Below are 17,827 nucleotides of genomic sequence, written 5' to 3' on the forward strand. Positions count from 1 at the left end.
GGAATTTAAACAATAGCAGGTTTATCACACCTAGACTAGGTTTTTTGCGTGAAACATGTTAACGGTTATATTCTAACTTTATCTAGGAACACATAATTTTGCAGGTAACTCAATTCTTTTTGTGCCCACTCCTCTATCCAGATAGTACGCTTTTTTTTTCAAGCTGGGCTGCATTGTTTCTTACAATAGATGGAACTCATAGAAATGCACTGTTCTTGCTTCCCCTCCCCCAAAAAGCTCTATCTTAACCTTATATTATATTCTTTATAATATATCATTACACCTTAGGATAAACGCTTTTCTTACCTTAGAATTACTGTATTCCAGCTATTGTAATAGCTTTAATTATAACAATATATATTATGAATATATTTATATGTTGTGGTCTAGCCCTCAATGATATGTCTACAATCTTTAACTTGGTTTAACACTTATAAACGATTTACTTTCATTTTATTAACATTAAAAACGATTACCAACTCTTCCATAACAATAGAAAATAAAAGCTGTGTTGGAGATTGACTTTGCTTCTCTTTTTTATTATTTTAAAAGTATAATAACACTAATAAATGTGAAACACGTTCTCCTTTATTTTTTTTTAAAAAAAAAAAAAAAAAGGGAAAAAATAGTATAATTTTTATTTCATTTATAATAATAATAATAATAATAATAATAATAAAAGTATTGATGTATGCCTCTGCTAAAACACTTTAATTACGTGCTCACGATATATACATATATATAGGACATATATACACATATATATAGAACATATATACATATATATAGAACATATATACACATATAGATCATGATAAATAGCTGAATGCAAATATTAATCTAATCCTAGTTAGGGATATGTTTGGTACCAAAATCCGACAATTTGTAGAAGCTATTGAAGAGGACATGATATGGATAAATGTGACTGGACAGTCGACTAACTTCCTCTAGCACTGAAGCGGACTCCAATACTAAAAAAAGCTTCTATGCCACAGTCATAGTGGCACGGGCAACATGTATGAATCGTACCATCCATGTCTCTTAATAACTTACTACAACTACTATGTAGTGACTACTATGTAGTTTGAACTAAAGAAAAGAAAAGAAAAAAAAAAGGGAAAACAGATTGTCTCCTTATATAGAAAAATAAAATAAAAAGGTCACAACATTTATCATCGTTATTAATTGTTATTGGCTACAATTTTTTTTTTCATGCATAATAGTAATAAAAAAAAAGGGGGGAGGGAAGAGATCATCAGCGTATATTATAGTTTTTTTTTCTTCACATTATACTATATAATATAGCTTGCTTATTATTACTTGTATAATAAAATTCTTTATTTAATAGAAAAAAGAAAAGAAAATGCATACATGTAATATTCTAGTATCATTTATAGAAGAAGAGAGATATTTTATAGTAAAAAAAAAAAATATGTGTATATGATAAGCATATAATATTATAACAGATGTATTTTTATTATTTGACAACATTATCATCAACCCTATACAACAAACACTAAACATGACATGAAAATGATGATTTATTTGACAACAAAAAATAGACAACAAAATTAATAAAATCATTTTATATATACACATATTCAAATAGATGCTGTCTTGTTGAATTTATCCTCTTTTTGTGTGTGTATAAAATATACCTTAATAAAGGAATTGCTATAGAATAAGCTCTGGATATAAGCATAAATAATATTATAAAAGATGGATTACATAACACAGGATAAACGATAAAATATATCATATCTTACTGTATATAACATTTTATAAATAATATAATATAAAACTTATTGACATTCAATCGTCTAGATGTATAAATTATATTTTTATAACCTTGACAAAGGATTCAGGTCGTCTTTGATCCAATACAATAAAATATAAAAAGACATCAGGAACCTATACTTAAATCAAACAATTTAAAACCTTAATCAGGTCATTATAACGCCCAATAGATAATAATATATATAAATCAGTAGCTTGAATCAACAATACGTATATATCTGCTGAATACTAACACTGTTTCAAGACTCATTAATATAAATACAAGCAATTGGTATAGACACAAAATAGTCTTTATATCATTCTTTTTACATTGAATAAACAAGTCACAAACTATACTGTACTTCTTTTTAGTTTTCTTTCTTTTTTTTTCTTCTTTAAATCATACCGTCAATTAAGCATATATTAAAGTCATATACTCTAGTTTATACTTGTATAATGTATACTATAGATCATACCGCAACATAATATTTTTATTTTATATACTCTATATATACCATTATTTACAAATCAATAAATAAAATTCTTTATCATTATCTCGTCTATGCTGTTGTCAAATTGGACAGCATATATTATTATTTGTGTGTAAAATAATTTATTCATATAATTTTAGGCAGTCAAACATTATATAGGTTAACATGTTTAAGTCAACCCATAAATTCAAAAGGTTGTCTGCGCAAGTTTTTTTTTTTTTTTTTTAGAGCTGAACTTTAATTTCCTTCTGTTGCATTAACTGACTCCAAAAAAAAGGTACAATTTGATTTTATGTGTATATATTTTTTTAAGAGGAAAAACCATTCCAAAATAGTAGTAAAAAGATACATGTTGGCTCACATTAGTGCTAATCATTCATTTTTTTTTTTTTTACACTTTACATTTTACACTTTATATTATATCATAAAATAGTACAAAATCAAAGAAAAAAAATTACGTATAATAATAAATTACATATAATAATAAATACAAAGTAAACCAAATACAAAATTAGAAGCAAAATGCCTTATATGGTGTTTAATGATGTAATTTGATATGAAGAGTTTGATATGAAGAGTTAGTTAAAGTATAAAATTGGGCAAGTGTAAAAACTTCTTTGTTACACCCTTTTTTTTTCAAAAGAAAAAAAACGTATTTAAAGTATTAGTCTTTTTTTACCCCTTAAACTCATACAAACTCATACAAATTCATACATATAAAAAAAAGACTCACTCAAAAAGGAAATTACCATTTAATTAATTAGTTCTTATTCTCTCATTTTCTTAACTATTATTTTGTATGTGAAGAAAAGATATATATTTTTTTTTTGAAAACGTGTAATCAAATGAATCTCAAAAAGAAAAATCGTACGTTACACATTTTTTTTCTACTCTTGGCCAAAAAAAAAGACTGTACTCCTGTTTTTTTTTGACAAAAGCATGGCACATTTTTTTACTGAACTTTAATTTTCTTCTGCTGCATTAACTGACTTCAAAAAAAAAGGTACAACTTAATTTCATATATATCTTTTTTTTTTTTTTCATTCAATTCAAAAAAAAAAAGTTTCCAAATCGTTAGTTTTACCCCTTAAATTTACACATCTAAAAAAAAAAGATACGCTCAAAAAGGAAATTTTATTTAATTGGTTCTTATTCCCCCACTTTTTTAACTATTATTTTGCATATGAAAAAAAGATATAGTTTTTTTGAAAACATGTAATTAAATTGATCTCAAAAAGGAAAATTGTACGCGATGCCTTTTTTTTTTCTTATCTTTTAACAAAAAAAAAAAAAAGACTTTACTCCTGTTTTCTTTTAAACAAAAACTTGTCACATTTTTTTTTACTAAATGAAAAAGTTAATAAAATCAATTATTTTATTTCTATTTCACCCCTTTTTTTTTTCTTCATAGATTAAATTATTTTATTAAAATGTTTAACTGTAAGTATAGTATATTATATTGGATATGATAGCTGTGATTTTAAATTGATACTTTATTTTATAAAAATTAGTCTTTTCGCGCTCCTCTGCTGCCTCAGCTGCTTCAACAGCAGCTTCAACAATTTTCTACGCCGCTTCAACAGCGGTGTCCTATGCTTTCGCTTCCTTTTCTCTCTCTCCTCCTCTCACTACCTGGCAGGCCAGTAGTGATGATTCCGATGCAGTAGCTGGTCTACTTGCTGTTTCATCAAGTTCGTCCCCCAGCGGTGATGCTGGTTTGTTTGGTGCTAGTGTTGGTGTTGGTTTTGGTGTCGGTGTCGGCGATGAAGAAGAAGAGGTGTCTTCTGTTCGTGGTGGTGGTGGTGTTGCTGGTGTTGGTGGTTTTGTGGCTGCCATGATGGCAGCTGAAGATGCTGTGGCCCGTTGGTCACCTCCTCTCCCTGGTGTGGAAGAGGAGAGTGATGAAGATTTTGGTGCTGGTGCTGCTGCTTGGGTCTGTCCTCCCTTTACTTGGGAGGACGACGATAATGAAAGTTGGGTGTCCTGGCTCTTACCAGAAGAAGAATCTGCTCCTCTCGTTGATGATATGTTCTCCTACTCTTTGCCATCCTCTCAGGCCTCCATGGAGTCCGACTTAATGGACTTGGACTATGACTCCATGGAGGTCGACGATCCTGTTGATCTCCTCTGTGAACACTTTGAGGGGATGGCCTTGGCTACCACTGGCGACGATCTTATGGAAGGAATAATCTACGGTGACTTCTAAGCCGGTGGTAGCCTTCGAAGTTCAGCGAGGGGAAGCTGATAAAATACTCATGGCCAGGACATCCTTGTAAATAATGTATATATATAAAAAAAACCTTTCATTGTAAATATTGTATATATATAAAAAAAAAAAAAAAAAAAAAAAAAAAAAAAACTTTCCTTGTAAATAATATTCTTGTATATATTTTTTTTAATAAATTTTTTTTGTATATTGCTTTCTTTATTTTTATATTATAACTATAAAAAAAAGTCCAAACAATGCATATATTATTATTCTTATTTCAAAATGATAGAAACAAGCATTTCATTCAAATTATTGCTTCCAATACTAAACTCAACAGTGTTTTTATATGTTCAAAAAAAAAAAAAAAGAAGCACGTACATACAAAAATACAGACAGATTCAATAATGTATTATTGTATGAAGGATATTTACAGTCAATAGATAAAAAGTATATCAAATGGGTAATAAATGATAGGCTTTAGAATTCACATAATAAGTATTTTTTTACCATAGACTTTTTCATTCTTTATTTAATGATTTTTTTTTTTTTTTGCTGTATTAACTGACTTCAGAAAAAAAAAGGTACAATAATATTTTATGTAACTATCTTTTTTATATATATATGTATATATTTTATATCATATCGTATCATATCATAAAATAGTATAACATCAAAGGCAAAAAATTATGTATAATAATAAATTAAAAGTGAAGCACATACATACAAAATGCATCATATGTTGTTTAATAAAGCATAAAGCTGGGCAAGTATAAATACTTCGTTACACCATTTTTTTGAAGAAAAAATGTATTTTCACAATCTTAAATTATTGAGAAAGTTGCGCTTCTTTTTATTTTTTATTCATTTACTTCTTTTTCGTAAAAAATATATTTGCACTCTTTTTTAGACCGCTTAAAAATGAAATAGCCAATCTTCAAGGAAAAGTTGTCAGACTTCATGCTCTCTACAAGGCGTTGTAGAAAGTACAAAATCAATACAATCATAACCATTATTCTTCTGTCTAAATGGTCAAACGTTGAGGATTTGATTGAGGTTGAATTCATGTCAGGAAGAGCTAAATCAGCAAGCTTTCAATCCTGTTTTGACAAATTTATTCAATGCTTCTCTATTTAATTTTCTTGTGTCTTTGTAGACATCCACAGATCTAAAACTATGCCTCAAAAGTAGAACTTTATCTGCTGGAGACACTATCTGTCAAGAAACAGTTTAAAGGCACTTTATAAGGACAAATAGGACGAAGGAAAAAATTTGAAAAGAAGAACAAACGAAGGTTCAACCGACAAACACGTCTTATAAGCCAATCTGAAAGTAATGTTGGAAGATCGAAATTGACTTTTAGAACTCTTCTTGAAGGACAATTGAACAATACAGAATTATCCTCTGCAACAAAATGAAATGAACGATAGTAGAGAAATAATATTCAATTCAATCACACTAAAGGGCTTCGTCACTTGTATCAACGGAGCGATGATTTATTATGTCAGCGATTAGGAAGCAATGTCTAAAGGACTATTTAGTATTCTAGAATCTTGGTGAGCCAGAGAAAGAAGGCGCTTTGAGATATCTGATGATTTGAGGACAAACTATATCAATCGTTTCAAAACTGTGCCATCAGTCATTGATGGACAATACTGATTTTAGTAGAGAATCAAAAGGAGTTTATGCTGAATAGGACAAACGTTCAACCAATTTACAATAGTACAGACAAAGACTCTATCCTATCAAAAGCAGATGCATTTGGTTTCATCAAGACTAAAACTGGATAGTTTTAGCACAGCCACTAACGCAGAGTTTACAACACATTCATATTTATGTCAGTCAATATTAAAAACAAGGGACTGTTCATGTACATAACAGACAATTAAATAATAAGAGGCCAAAATACTGCTGAAACACTAGGAGTTTATTGATACAATATTTACCTCACTGAATACTTACTGTGTATTTATTTTAATTAATAATATACTAACGTTGACTAAATATGACTTTAATAGATAAAGAAGAAATATCTATATAATTTTGTTGACGTGCTTATACAACGTTTACTGTGGCAATTGTCATGATTCTACTATATTGTAGCAAAGCTAAAAAAAAAAAAAAAAAAAAAAAAAAAAAAAAAAAAAAAAAACACCGAAATGAAATAGAATTAAATTGTATGCCCTCTTTTAAAAAGTAAATTTTATCTTCACAGATGCATTAAAATATTATTTCTTATTTTGTATTACAATATGTTTATTATGCTGCTGCTGCTACTACTACTACTACAACAAACAATCAAATGAATATCTAAAGCTGCTGTATTTAAAATTTTAATCTACAAGTATTTAAGGGCATACGTCGCATTTTTTTTTTTTTTTTTTTCATTACCAAATTTTTTTTTTTTTTTTTCATTCTTAATGCCACCTAAACGTAAAGCAACTACAGCAGCTAATACAATGATTCCAAGGAAAATAAAAATTCAACACAAGAAAGAATCGTAAATATTGAATTAAACAAAACAAAGAAAAAAAAAAGAGAGAGAGAGAGAAAGAGAGACAGATTTATAATTCTTCCCTTTATTTTTTTTTTTTTCAATCCATTAAATACTTTAATAGTACAGCTCAAGTAAAAAAAAAAAACTATTAAAATATATGCACACATGTACATTAAGGGAAAGTTCTATTTTTATTTTTTAATAATTAGAAACGATTAAATATAGAAAATCGTCAGAAATGGTTTCAGCAATATAAAGATGCAGATGATCCAGACCTAATAACACCTGATGGCTGTCAAGCATTTTTTACAGATCTAGACGTGTCATTAGAAAGTGTCAGTATTTTATTTTGTTTTTCAGTTAAAAAAAAAGAAGAAAGACACTAACTTGTATAATAGGCACTACCTCTTATTGTTGGTTGGAAGTTCAATGCAAGTCGTATGGGATATTTCACTAAAGAAGAATGGATAAAGGGCATGGAAAGTTATGAGTAAAATACGTCTTTTAAAATACATGATAATTCATTCATTTATTTTATTCAATTAGTATAGGAACAAAGGAAAAGTTGAAACAAGTATTAATAGATTGGGAAAAAGAAGTTATAGATAAAAACACTGAGAAATTTAAACAGTTGTATCTTTTTACTTTTAACTATGTGAAATCAACTGGACAAAAGAGTATGGATATTGAGGTAAATAAGTTACACCAATCATAAAGGAAGTCTGTCTGTCTATATTTATACTTATATACATGTATGTATGTATATAATTACATATACTTTATCATTTTATAGACGGCTATTGCTCTTTGGCATCTTTTATTAGAAGATCAATATCCAATTATTGAATCCTTTATTGAATTCATTGAAGTAAGTTTAATAGTCTTGTAGTTCAAATTATAGATCATTCATCCTTTTCTCTCATAGACAGTAAAACCAGTAAAGGTCATTAATAAAGATCAATGGTCAAGTTTATTAGACTTTTGTAAATCTATACCTAAAGACCTTGATAATTATGATAGTACATCCTCATGTACGTATAAAATGATTATGTAATACATTACACCTTATTCATCTTTCTTGTTGATTAAAATATAATAGGGCCTGTACTATTTGATGATTATGTAGAATGGAGACAAAACCAAGCATGATGGATGTAGATATTATGTATAGAATAATAATAATAATAGCAATTGTGTTGTCCAATAAAAGCATTTTTATGCAAAATAAACAAATAAATATTCAACGTTGTTATTATTGACTACTATTCTTTCTTTTCTTTTTCTTTTTTTTTTCCTTTATCTAATGTCATCCATCATTCTAAATAATTGCATCCTTATTTCTATACAAATTACTTTATTTATAATAGGTTCAACTAAAATAACTCAATTAGTATTCAATGACAACAATCGGAATAAATCTGTTAATTACTTGATTCGCTCTTCTTCTTTATCGACTCTATTACCACGACTTTTATTCTCCTTGACCTTTAGTTGTTCTTGTACATTATTTTTATTAATCTTTAGTGAAATAATTCAATTATTTTCAAAAAAGTAAGTGAACTACAAATACAAAAAGTAGTCTATGGCTATGCTATGAAGCTAATAATAAGTTCTTATAATATAAAGCATTCGGTATTATTATTGGAAAGTGAATATGACAGTGTTATTATTTCTTGTTATTATCATCATTCCTTGGTTTCAACTATACACATTTTTATACATGACAAGAGGTAAATAAAAGGAAGAGAGGCGTAAGGGAGGGAAACAACTTTTACAAGTTGGAAAATAATGACATATTCAATTCATTTAAAGGTTGGAAATTGAAACCGTCTATTTATTTGTCAACATGTCTATTGTCTATTTATCTTTATTTCTTTTATAAATTGGGTGGTGGAAATGATAATAAGCAAAAATATGGTAAAGAAAAAAAAAACTGTTTGTTTATAAAATACATGAATTAATAATAATAATAGTTAGTATTATATCCTGGATTGAATCAAGTAGTATTATTCAAACATGTTGTATTGGTATTACATTGATTTCCATCTTGTCTGGATTTGGTGTAGTGAATAAACCATGGACGATTCTATTGGCATATAAAAGACATGTGAGTGAACATGATTACAAGATAGCTGAACATGTTTATCATCAAACTGAAAAAATAATTCAAGAAAGACGAGAATTATTAAACCAGTTAATAATAAATCAACCATCAGAAGATAATGTATGTATAACTTTAGGAAAGAATGTTGTAATTCCTCCCGCACATTAATTAATTGATTAGAGTTCTTCATCTACTTTTTTTATACATCGTATCATGTCCTCTTTGAGTTCTGATACAACCTCAGAAAAGAAAGGTAGTAATAAGCATAGATTGGAATAAAAAAAAAAAAAAAAAAAAAAAAAAAAAAAAAAAAAAAAAAAAAAAAAAGACTTGATTAATGTAATACAAAAGGATAGAAATACGTCTCCTGCAAACCGAGATAGAACAATTAGAAGAGTTGACTAGAAATATGAAGTCTGATTTGAATGAATTAGAACATAGTAGAGTACGTCAACATAGAATTAGATGCATATTATTATTATCATATTTATTAAACATAGAATAGGTTAAAATTCAATTTAATTCAACTTGGAAAGGACAAATCTGGGGATTTATAGAGAAAGTATTTGCCATCTATTGTATCTACAGACTATTGATAGTAAGTATTTTAATTAAAACAAGCAAGTAGTTTATATGTATATACATCTTATTCATGTTAGACATTATTCAATGTTATCTTTCAACGAACAACAAGTTCTTCTGATCCAATTACTCATATTTTGTCTATTTGGATGAGTCATTTTGATAACGAGAAAGTATTTAATGCCACTTATTGGTCACAACAACTTAGTTTTTGGTTTGCAGGCATTATTGTCTTCAGTTCTGTTAAAGGATTTTTAAGTCTTTTGACAAAGATAGTATTACGATTTCATATCAACAACAACAAACAAAGGAGAACAACGACATGTAGTTATCCTATTTTACTTTTTATTACTTATTTAATGGGAATCTATTTTATTAGTTCAGTATTGATGATGCAGTTCAACCTACCTCCAGAATATAGGTAATAAATAAGACATGAATTGGATAGACTCTTCTGTTTAACAGAGTTTTTTTTTTATGGAATTAGATTTTTAATTTCATCCTCTTTACGGTCAATTGAATTTGATTATTTTAAACGATGGTCTGATATTATATTTATTATATCTTCATTTATATCTTTTATCATCATTAATGTCATGTACGTTACTCACGATGCTAAAAGTATGATTCATGATTTTAAAGATGTTGAATTATACACTTTTGAAAATGGTGGCTTATAAGAACCCTATCCTCTCGCATGAATTTTTTTTTTTTTTTAGACTGTTTTTTTTTTTTTTTTTTATATACCTCTTTTTTTATTATACATTTATCATGGTGCCGCCGATTAAAAAGAGAAATAAAAAGCCATTAACACCATTACAAAGAAAACGTAAAATAGAAAAAAATAGAAAAAACAGGAATACATGTAGAGAGAGAGAGAGAGATCTAATTAGGAAGAATATTTATTTTCTTAGAACTTCAAAAAAAACGAGAATTAATCCATAAAGCACAAATCAAAAGTCAATATTATAAAACCAAAGATGCTCAAGATGATACACCTGATTATGTGAAAGAAGTAAGCCCATACAAGTAAAATAAAAAAAAGGGGGGATGGGGGAGTGAAAGACTTGAGGTTTTTTCTTCTTTTTGTTCATTCATTCATCATTATTACTTTTTTCTTGTTAGATTTTTGGTGCAGAACGTACGATTGATAAAGACGGTAATGTAGTTGAATTAGAAAGACCCACATTTGAACCAGAGCAAGAAGAAGTTGAACTTGAATCCTCGTCAGAAGAGGAAGGAAAGGCTGAAAAACGAAAGAAACCAAATCCGTTTAAAACACAAATTGAAGAGAGAGAAAGACGCAAGAAAGAGACAGAAGAAGAAAGAAAGAAACGTTTAAGAGAATTAGAAGAAAGAAAGAAGGAAACAAAAGCGTATTATAAGAAAAGAAGAGAACAGCGTGGCAAGATGCTGTCTAAAACTAAAACAGGCCAACCTAACATGGCTGCTCAAATGGATGTTTTACTTGAAAAAATACAAAAATCTACGTAATAAAACGGAATTGTAAATAATTGTTTATTTTTATATATATGTAATGCACATCAAAATGAAATACAAAAGGGAAAAAAGAAAAGAAAAAGAAAAAAAAAAGTGGGGTGGGTGAAGGGAAAGAAAGAGAGAGAGAGAGGGGAATAGGGCTTTAATGATCAAGAATACGCAAACAACCAGTAACAACCTTATTTTCCAAAACAGTACCAGAAGGAATATCAATATGTTCACCATGATTAGCTACAATGATAACCGTACCACGAAGTTCAACATTGGAACCAAAGCAAACATCACCTGTTACAGTTAAATGATCAAGTTCCAAAATATGTGGAATCTTTTTGAAACGTGTCAAGAAATCATTGACCTTCTTGAAATGATCACCCAACTTGACTAAAGGAACATTATTGAACATACGATCAGGGTTAACGACTAAACGACCATGAACAAGGGAATATAGATTGGAGGTGACCAAGAAAAGGTCAGAGGTTGACTTGACAGGTAAGAAACGAGCACGAGGAACGTTAACGCCATGTGCATTCTTGAAATGTTTGATAGCCGCACCTACAGCAGTTTCAAGTTGAATGACCTTTTCACCTTGAGGAGTTGTCTTGTGATTCACGATGATTTCAAGATCCATGGCTTCTTCATCCATGACACGTTTAATAGCCTTTAAATTAATCCACAAGTTATTTGTGTTGAAGATTTTGAATTTCTTGACTGACTTGAAGTCTTCAACGTGTTCAGAGGGTACTTGAGCGATTTCCAAAAGACGAATATGACCATCATCGTCTACAAGAGTACCACCCTTAATATCAGCCTTTGTCTTATCAGTGACTTCCATAATGAATTCAGCATCCGATTCAACCATGTGATGAAGAATATTCAAGTCCACAGTAGCACCCAAGTTATCCACATTAGAGACAAACAAATATTCTTTACCTTGGGCAATAAGTTGATCAAGAAGACCGGAGTTATAAATAGATTCATACAAGTCACCATGACCTGGAGGATACCTGTTTATTATATAGATGATACATGTTTATTTATATAGACATACACATAGTAGTGTTATTATCCAATGTGACAACTTACCATTGTTCAATAGGAGAATTAGGAGAACGAGGAACAGGTAACATGGATTCTTTGTTAATACGAGGATGACGACTTTGATTAAAAGTAATGATATCCACGTTATGAGTAGCATACTTTTGAACAATACGTTTTGTATCTTCATCCGTATTAAAGGAATTCATAAGAATGAAAGGAACACTAACGTCATTCTTCTTGTTCAAGTACTACCAAAAGAAAATAAAATTAATTTACAGCAACTTTATTAAACACGAATACTAATAATTACCTCAATTTGACGAACGCTTAAATCCAAGAAAGTCATACCATCACGTACTTCAATAGCAGACTTTGGACCAACGCAACCCATTGTAGTACCTAAACCACCATTTAATTTCAAGACAGCCAATTTTTCAAGATCAGACTTATCAGTTACTTCGGGAATACTTGCATAAGGAACAATTTGCTCGGAAGATGGTGTTTGGATCTTTTCCCAATCCCTAGAACTAGAATTAATTTTCTATTTCTTTTTTTTTCTTTTTTCCTCCTTTTTCCCCCTCCCCCTTTTTTTTCCCCAACAAAATGAAATAAGGACAACACTACTTACAATTTTTTTCCTTTACTCTTTTCATCTAAATAACGAGTAAAGAGCATATAAAAACTATCCATTTCTTGAGTAAAATACTAAAGTCAAAGAAAACAATAAGATTCTTTTTTTTATTTTACTTTAATTATGACTATGATGTATTTACCTTTCGTTCTTCTTCATTTTGAATTTGAGTAGCCAACTTGGCCAATTCAGATTTCATAGCCTTGGCGGCAGCAGCAGAACTAGCGCCTTGAAAGTCCTAACATGGAATAAAAAAAAAAGAGAGAGAGAGAGAGGTATAAGTTTTATACAGGAAAACAAAGCAACAAAAAAATAAAAATAAAAAATAACGCGTATTAACTTACAAGAGTAGAAAGAGTATGAGGATGATGACGATCGTTACCGACAGCAGAAGGCTTTCTAGTATAAGACATGTTTATTTAGTTATTTATAAATATATTTATGTATATGTATTCGGAGAAATAATGTAAAAAAAAAAAGGGAAGAAGAAGCAAAAGAGGAGAGAAAATAAAAAAAAAAAAAAATGAAAATGAAAAATTTATATATTAATAAATATTGACCCTTATTAATGTAAAATAGGAAATGAAAGTCCTCCATTTTTTTTTTATTCCAACTTTATCATTTTTTCCCCGCAACCCATCAACAGAATTTAAGTTTCCGATAAACAAAAAAAAAAAAAGTCATGCAAAATTATAGACACGGATCTACTAAAATAATCAAGTTTTATTGGAACAATTACTTTTTTTAGTTACATGAAAGATACCAAATCATCATTACCTCATCTGTATTATTTCCCTTTTTTTTTTTAGTAGTAGTAGCAGTAGTAGTAGTTCATTTAAATAGAAAATTTTTGTATTTTCTTTTTTTAATTATAACAAGTTGTGTATATATAAAAAAAAAAAAAATAAAGTTTAATCGTATTATTCACTTTCAAGACTTTATAGATGTATACATATATATCACATGAATGAGAAAAAGATAACATAATCTAATAAAGGGTCTGTTGTTGCTGTAGATGCGTTATTATGTCATTTATTTGGTTCTCAGCAAAAGAAGTGAGTGAGTGAGTGAATGAGTGGGTGATTGAGTGAGTGAGTGAGTGATTGATGAGCAATAAAATCTTTCCCCCTGTGAAACACTTTCAAGATATGAACTAAATAAAACTCATGTTTGTTACTTTCCTCCTCCGGAGCTGATTTTGTTTCTTAAAATGGAACTCAAGATGTTTATAATCATGCAGCAAATATTTTGTTAATATAACATTACATTTTTTTCCGAATCATCTTTCTTCCTTTGGTGCAATTAAAATATCATTTATTTTAAAAAAAAAAAAAAAAAAAAAAAAAAAAAAAAAGAAAGAAAGAAAATTTATTAGTTGTACTACTTATTCCTTTGCGGAAGATTTTCTTTTTTTTTTCAAATCCCAGTTTTTTGGGTAATTTATTTGCTTGCGTTAGCATAGAAAAATGAAATTGATTGTTATTTATTATCACTAGCGTTGTTGAATAAGGACAGTCTTGCAGATATCCTTTCAATTAACCGATTTTATCTATAAGGATAAAAGCGTCCCTTTTTTTTTTTCTCTGAAAGTCGAAAGTATTCTATTTCTTTTCAAACAAAGAAAAAAAGAATCATCTTAAAGTATCTGAGTTAAAACCTCTACTCAACAATCTGTCAATTATGTTGCTTTTTAAACCCTTTAATTTTATTACTATATTACTTGAAAAAATAGACGCATATACATTTAAATATATATACATACATACATATATGTATATAGGCTTATACTATTTGACAAAAAAAATAAATAAATAAAAGTGGACAATGTCATTTTTTTTGAGACATCTAAAGAAAGGAACTTATAATAAAGATACAGCAAAAAGCTGGGGTGTGTGTGAGCAGGAGGTAAGGGTGGTGGTGCATTATGTGAAATTATTATTTAGAACTCCGATAGAAAAGACGATGATGATTAACTATCAACACAAGTACGAAGAAAGAAGACTTGGAAAATAAATGTCCACTATACTATTCTTATTGGTCAATAATGTAATATATAAAAGCATACAAGACAACAGGTCCATGAAAATAGGTATAGATATAGATAGAATTCTCTCAATTAAATAGAACCATGTTGTAAAATTTAATAATGGCTTCCTATGTAGAAGCTATAATTATAATTTGAAGTTTTGAACCATTATTCAAGCTTGGACATTGTATTTAATAAGTTTACAGGTATATATATATATATGTATATAAAAATCTCTCTGTACTAGATAACTTTCAATAAATAAATAAAATAAATGTGTGTATTCGTATAAACTAATTTGATATCAAGTTGTAGGATTGAAAAAGAAGAAGAAAAAAAAAGATTATAATTAGCTTGAGAAGATGTAATGGTAGTAAGTATAATGATGATATAGTAACAAACTATTTAGATTTTAAAAAGATATAATTAGAAGATGGTTGTAGCTATATATATACAAGATATATATTTATATACTTGATTAAGTATACATTTTAAACAGTGTATAAATAAGAATCATACAAGTACGTAATACTTCATGTAATAGTCATCATCATTTTTACCCATTATGATGCTTTAAACTTAAATTTTTGCATGTATATTAATACTCAGCATCTGATACAATAAAGTTTTAAGGGGTAAATCAGATATCATCATCCAATGATATCTAGCAGTAAGAAAAAAATTTATTATCAAACACAACCATAATCTATTTCATTTCTCTTTTCTTGATATAATAGATGGGAGAAAACTAATATACACATAGAATATTAAAATCAGTAACATAGAAAAACTATTTGATGTATATATCTCTGTCAATATGGATGCACATTCTTCATTTAAATCATCCATTTATCTAGAATGAAATCAATAACCAGGTAGATCTTTTTAAGGGCTACCATTTATTGTAAAACACTAGTATTATTATTACTCAAATCTGTATACAGTATATAATATATAAAGGAAATAAATAAATAAAAAAAGACAGACGGACGGACAAATTTAAAGCATATGCTTCTTCAGAGGGGGGGAAGGGAAGGGTAAAGAAGTCAAGGATATAATGTTATTAGAATATAGTTGCAGCAAGAAGGGTCATTTAATAGCTATAAAAATTGATTAGATTCTAGTATTTGAACATAAATGTAGCTACCATTATTAGGATAGACGATCAGTGTAGAGAAATGATATTGTTAGTAAACAAAATAAAATGTACCTTTTTGATCGGATGAAAAAACCATTGTTTAGCTACCTTCTTTTATCAAATAGTATTTATTTCAAAGATGACTTGGCTATTTTAACAAGTAAGTAAACTAAAATGAGACAAATACTGTATAACATGTATACCTTATTAGTTATACTCTCAATTATACTTTGCAAGACCTCAAATATATAAATTGTCAAATTGTTTTATCTAGAAACAAGATACTCTCTTGGCTTGTAAATTATTCTCAAACAAGCTATTATTCATTCTGTGTAAAGCAATAGACCCTACGAATCTACATTAAGAATCAACCTTATCTTCTAATAATAATATAATTGTTCAATTTACCTTCCACAACAGACTTGTTGACAAAAGCAGCATTTTATTCTATTGTCTTTTAAATGCATAACCTATTCTAAATTCCAGGAACAATTAAAGATGTTTGCTTCCCCCCTTTTTTTTTGTTCCTTTTAAATAAAATTTATACACGTGAAGTATTCTCCTATTCTGACTATAGCTATCCTTGATTTATATGTTACTGGGTAAGGTCCTTTTGTCTATAAAAGAGTCTACTCTGCCTCTCTCTCTCTCTCTCTCTTCTATCTAACTGGCATCATCATATTATGAGCAAATATTCATTCACTTTTCCTCCCACATACGCATATATACATATTAGTAGTGTAATCATTACTATTTCCTTGATTGAGTTTACTATCTGAACAATATTATTCTTGTTACCAATAGGGTTTAATCTTCTTTTATGTCCCGACATTTTATTCAATTTTGGTTAAATTTGATTTCTTAGCATATTATAAAACGATTATATTTACATATACATGTATATATCACAAAAAAACACACACACACACACACACATTAAATTATGAAAATTGCCTTTGTATATGCAAATATAAAAGAAGGGTTAAAGAAGTTACAACTAAAAATTAAGCTCTGTTTCTTTCAAGTATAAACAGGCTAATATTTATATATGAAAAAAAATAAATAAAAAAAAAATAAAAATAAATAAATAAAAATAAAAAAGATTATTTTTGCCCCTTAAAATTTAAATATTTATAAAATAAACATTTTACCTTTTTTCTCTTTTTTTTTTTTTTTTCTCTCTTTTTCTTTAATTAATTAAAAGAAAAGAAAATGATATTAAAAGAAGAACAACAAAAATGTATTGATTTTAATTCATGTTCTGATACAACAATACAAGACTTTGATCAAGATATTCATAATCATATTGCAACTCTTGATATCATGGATCAACATCCAATGGATTCTTCTAATTTAAAGTAATCATAACACATCATTTATGATATATAATTATACATATTTGTTTTATTTTATTTTATTTAAAAAAAAAGAAAAAAAAAAAGAAAAGGAGAGAGAATTCTAATGTCAAAAGTCTATATAGGAGACCTGAAAGTACTTCCTTTCGTAGTCTTTTTACTGACCAATCACCATTTACTCCTCAGCCAAATGATATACCTCTCTTTCATTCATGTAATAAAATCATTTTATTAGGGAATTTTATAGATACATTTATACATATAAAATTGATTCTAATATGATAAAACTAGCTTTCTATTCAAATAATAATAGTTCCTTCTTTAATCATTATGAAGAGCAAGAACGACAGCAACAACATTTATTAAGACGCGAAAGTTATCCCAATTTAGTAAGACTCTATTTATATACACAATTTATACACATTTTTGTAAATTAAATGAAAATAATAAATAGAGTACCACAGCTTATGAACAACCTTCATT

At 28.2% G+C, this 17,827-nt stretch overlaps 7 protein-coding genes across 7 annotated transcripts; 6 read left to right on the forward strand and 1 right to left on the reverse strand.

The window, feature by feature from the left end:
- The first annotated feature begins 3,681 nt into the window (after positions 1–3,681).
- BX663DRAFT_527708 (uncharacterized protein) lies at positions 3,682–4,563 on the forward strand. The gene is made up of 2 exons (XM_051530074.1): positions 3,682–3,707; positions 3,779–4,563. Exons 1-2 carry the CDS (start codon positions 3,698–3,700, stop codon positions 4,471–4,473), a joined length of 705 nt encoding a protein of 234 aa, XP_051377607.1. The 5' UTR covers positions 3,682–3,697; the 3' UTR covers positions 4,474–4,563.
- Positions 4,564–7,200: 2,637 nt separating this feature from the next.
- On the forward strand, positions 7,201–8,218 carry BX663DRAFT_584593 (Cullin binding-domain-containing protein; the record flags this gene model as incomplete). The annotated part of the gene is made up of 6 exons (XM_051532229.1): positions 7,201–7,305; positions 7,369–7,453; positions 7,688–7,698; positions 7,764–7,842; positions 7,900–8,001; positions 8,070–8,218. Coding segments are annotated over 6 exons (432 nt in total), but the record flags the coding sequence as incomplete, so codon positions are not given.
- A 35-nt stretch (positions 8,219–8,253) lies between these two features.
- BX663DRAFT_527719 (uncharacterized protein) lies at positions 8,254–9,980 on the forward strand. The gene is made up of 7 exons (XM_051530075.1): positions 8,254–8,521; positions 8,597–8,700; positions 8,783–8,887; positions 8,944–9,194; positions 9,255–9,327; positions 9,431–9,519; positions 9,580–9,980. The coding sequence occupies exons 1-7, from the start codon at positions 8,274–8,276 to the stop codon at positions 9,700–9,702; spliced, it is 993 nt and encodes a 330-aa protein (XP_051377609.1). The 5' UTR covers positions 8,254–8,273; the 3' UTR covers positions 9,703–9,980.
- On the forward strand, positions 9,769–10,360 carry BX663DRAFT_527733 (Abscisic acid G-protein coupled receptor-domain-containing protein). The gene is made up of 2 exons (XM_051530076.1): positions 9,769–10,077; positions 10,144–10,360. The coding sequence occupies exons 1-2, from the start codon at positions 9,806–9,808 to the stop codon at positions 10,334–10,336; spliced, it is 465 nt and encodes a 154-aa protein (XP_051377610.1). The 5' UTR covers positions 9,769–9,805; the 3' UTR covers positions 10,337–10,360.
- Positions 10,361–10,379: 19 nt separating this feature from the next.
- Positions 10,380–11,344, forward strand: BX663DRAFT_538879 (uncharacterized protein). Its single transcript, XM_051530698.1, has 3 exons — positions 10,380–10,485; positions 10,571–10,671; positions 10,782–11,344. Exons 1-3 carry the CDS (start codon positions 10,428–10,430, stop codon positions 11,148–11,150), a joined length of 528 nt encoding a protein of 175 aa, XP_051377611.1. The 5' UTR covers positions 10,380–10,427; the 3' UTR covers positions 11,151–11,344.
- BX663DRAFT_444705 (UTP--glucose-1-phosphate uridylyltransferase family) lies at positions 11,299–13,238 on the reverse strand (the record flags this gene model as incomplete). The annotated part of the gene is made up of 6 exons (XM_051523637.1): positions 11,299–12,160; positions 12,240–12,442; positions 12,505–12,715; positions 12,823–12,899; positions 12,968–13,063; positions 13,170–13,238. 6 exons carry the CDS (start codon positions 13,236–13,238, stop codon positions 11,299–11,301), a joined length of 1,518 nt encoding a protein of 505 aa, XP_051377612.1.
- Positions 13,239–15,592: 2,354 nt separating this feature from the next.
- BX663DRAFT_527736 (uncharacterized protein) lies at positions 15,593–16,338 on the forward strand. The gene is made up of 3 exons (XM_051530077.1): positions 15,593–15,951; positions 16,062–16,149; positions 16,227–16,338. The coding sequence occupies exons 2-3, from the start codon at positions 16,074–16,076 to the stop codon at positions 16,331–16,333; spliced, it is 183 nt and encodes a 60-aa protein (XP_051377613.1). The 5' UTR covers positions 15,593–15,951; positions 16,062–16,073; the 3' UTR covers positions 16,334–16,338.
- Positions 16,339–17,827: the final 1,489 nt, after the last annotated feature.

The sequence above is a fragment of the Cokeromyces recurvatus genome (assembly GCF_025118155.1).
Source record: "Cokeromyces recurvatus strain NRRL 2243 chromosome Unknown BX663scaffold_53, whole genome shotgun sequence".
Taxonomy (NCBI): Eukaryota; Fungi; Mucoromycota; class Mucoromycetes; order Mucorales; family Mucoraceae; genus Cokeromyces; species Cokeromyces recurvatus.

Coding starts and splice junctions, on each gene's coding strand:
- BX663DRAFT_527719 (XM_051530075.1), top strand. CDS start 8,274: ATGTCATCCATCATTCTAAATAATTGCATCCTTATTTCTATACAAATT. Junction 9,195..9,254: donor ATCAACCATCAGAAGATAAT/GTATGTATAACT, acceptor TTAATTGATTAG/AGTTCTTCATCTACTTTTTT. Junction 9,520..9,579: donor ATGAATTAGAACATAGTAGA/GTACGTCAACAT, acceptor AACATAGAATAG/GTTAAAATTCAATTTAATTC.
- BX663DRAFT_527733 (XM_051530076.1), top strand. CDS start 9,806: ATGAGTCATTTTGATAACGAGAAAGTATTTAATGCCACTTATTGGTCA. Junction 10,078..10,143: donor AACCTACCTCCAGAATATAG/GTAATAAATAAG, acceptor TTATGGAATTAG/ATTTTTAATTTCATCCTCTT.
- BX663DRAFT_538879 (XM_051530698.1), top strand. CDS start 10,428: ATGGTGCCGCCGATTAAAAAGAGAAATAAAAAGCCATTAACACCATTA. Junction 10,486..10,570: donor AACACCATTACAAAGAAAAC/GTAAAATAGAAA, acceptor TTATTTTCTTAG/AACTTCAAAAAAAACGAGAA. Junction 10,672..10,781: donor CACCTGATTATGTGAAAGAA/GTAAGCCCATAC, acceptor TTTTCTTGTTAG/ATTTTTGGTGCAGAACGTAC.
- BX663DRAFT_527736 (XM_051530077.1), top strand. CDS start 16,074: ATGAAAAAACCATTGTTTAGCTACCTTCTTTTATCAAATAGTATTTAT. Junction 16,150..16,226: donor TGACTTGGCTATTTTAACAA/GTAAGTAAACTA, acceptor ATACTTTGCAAG/ACCTCAAATATATAAATTGT.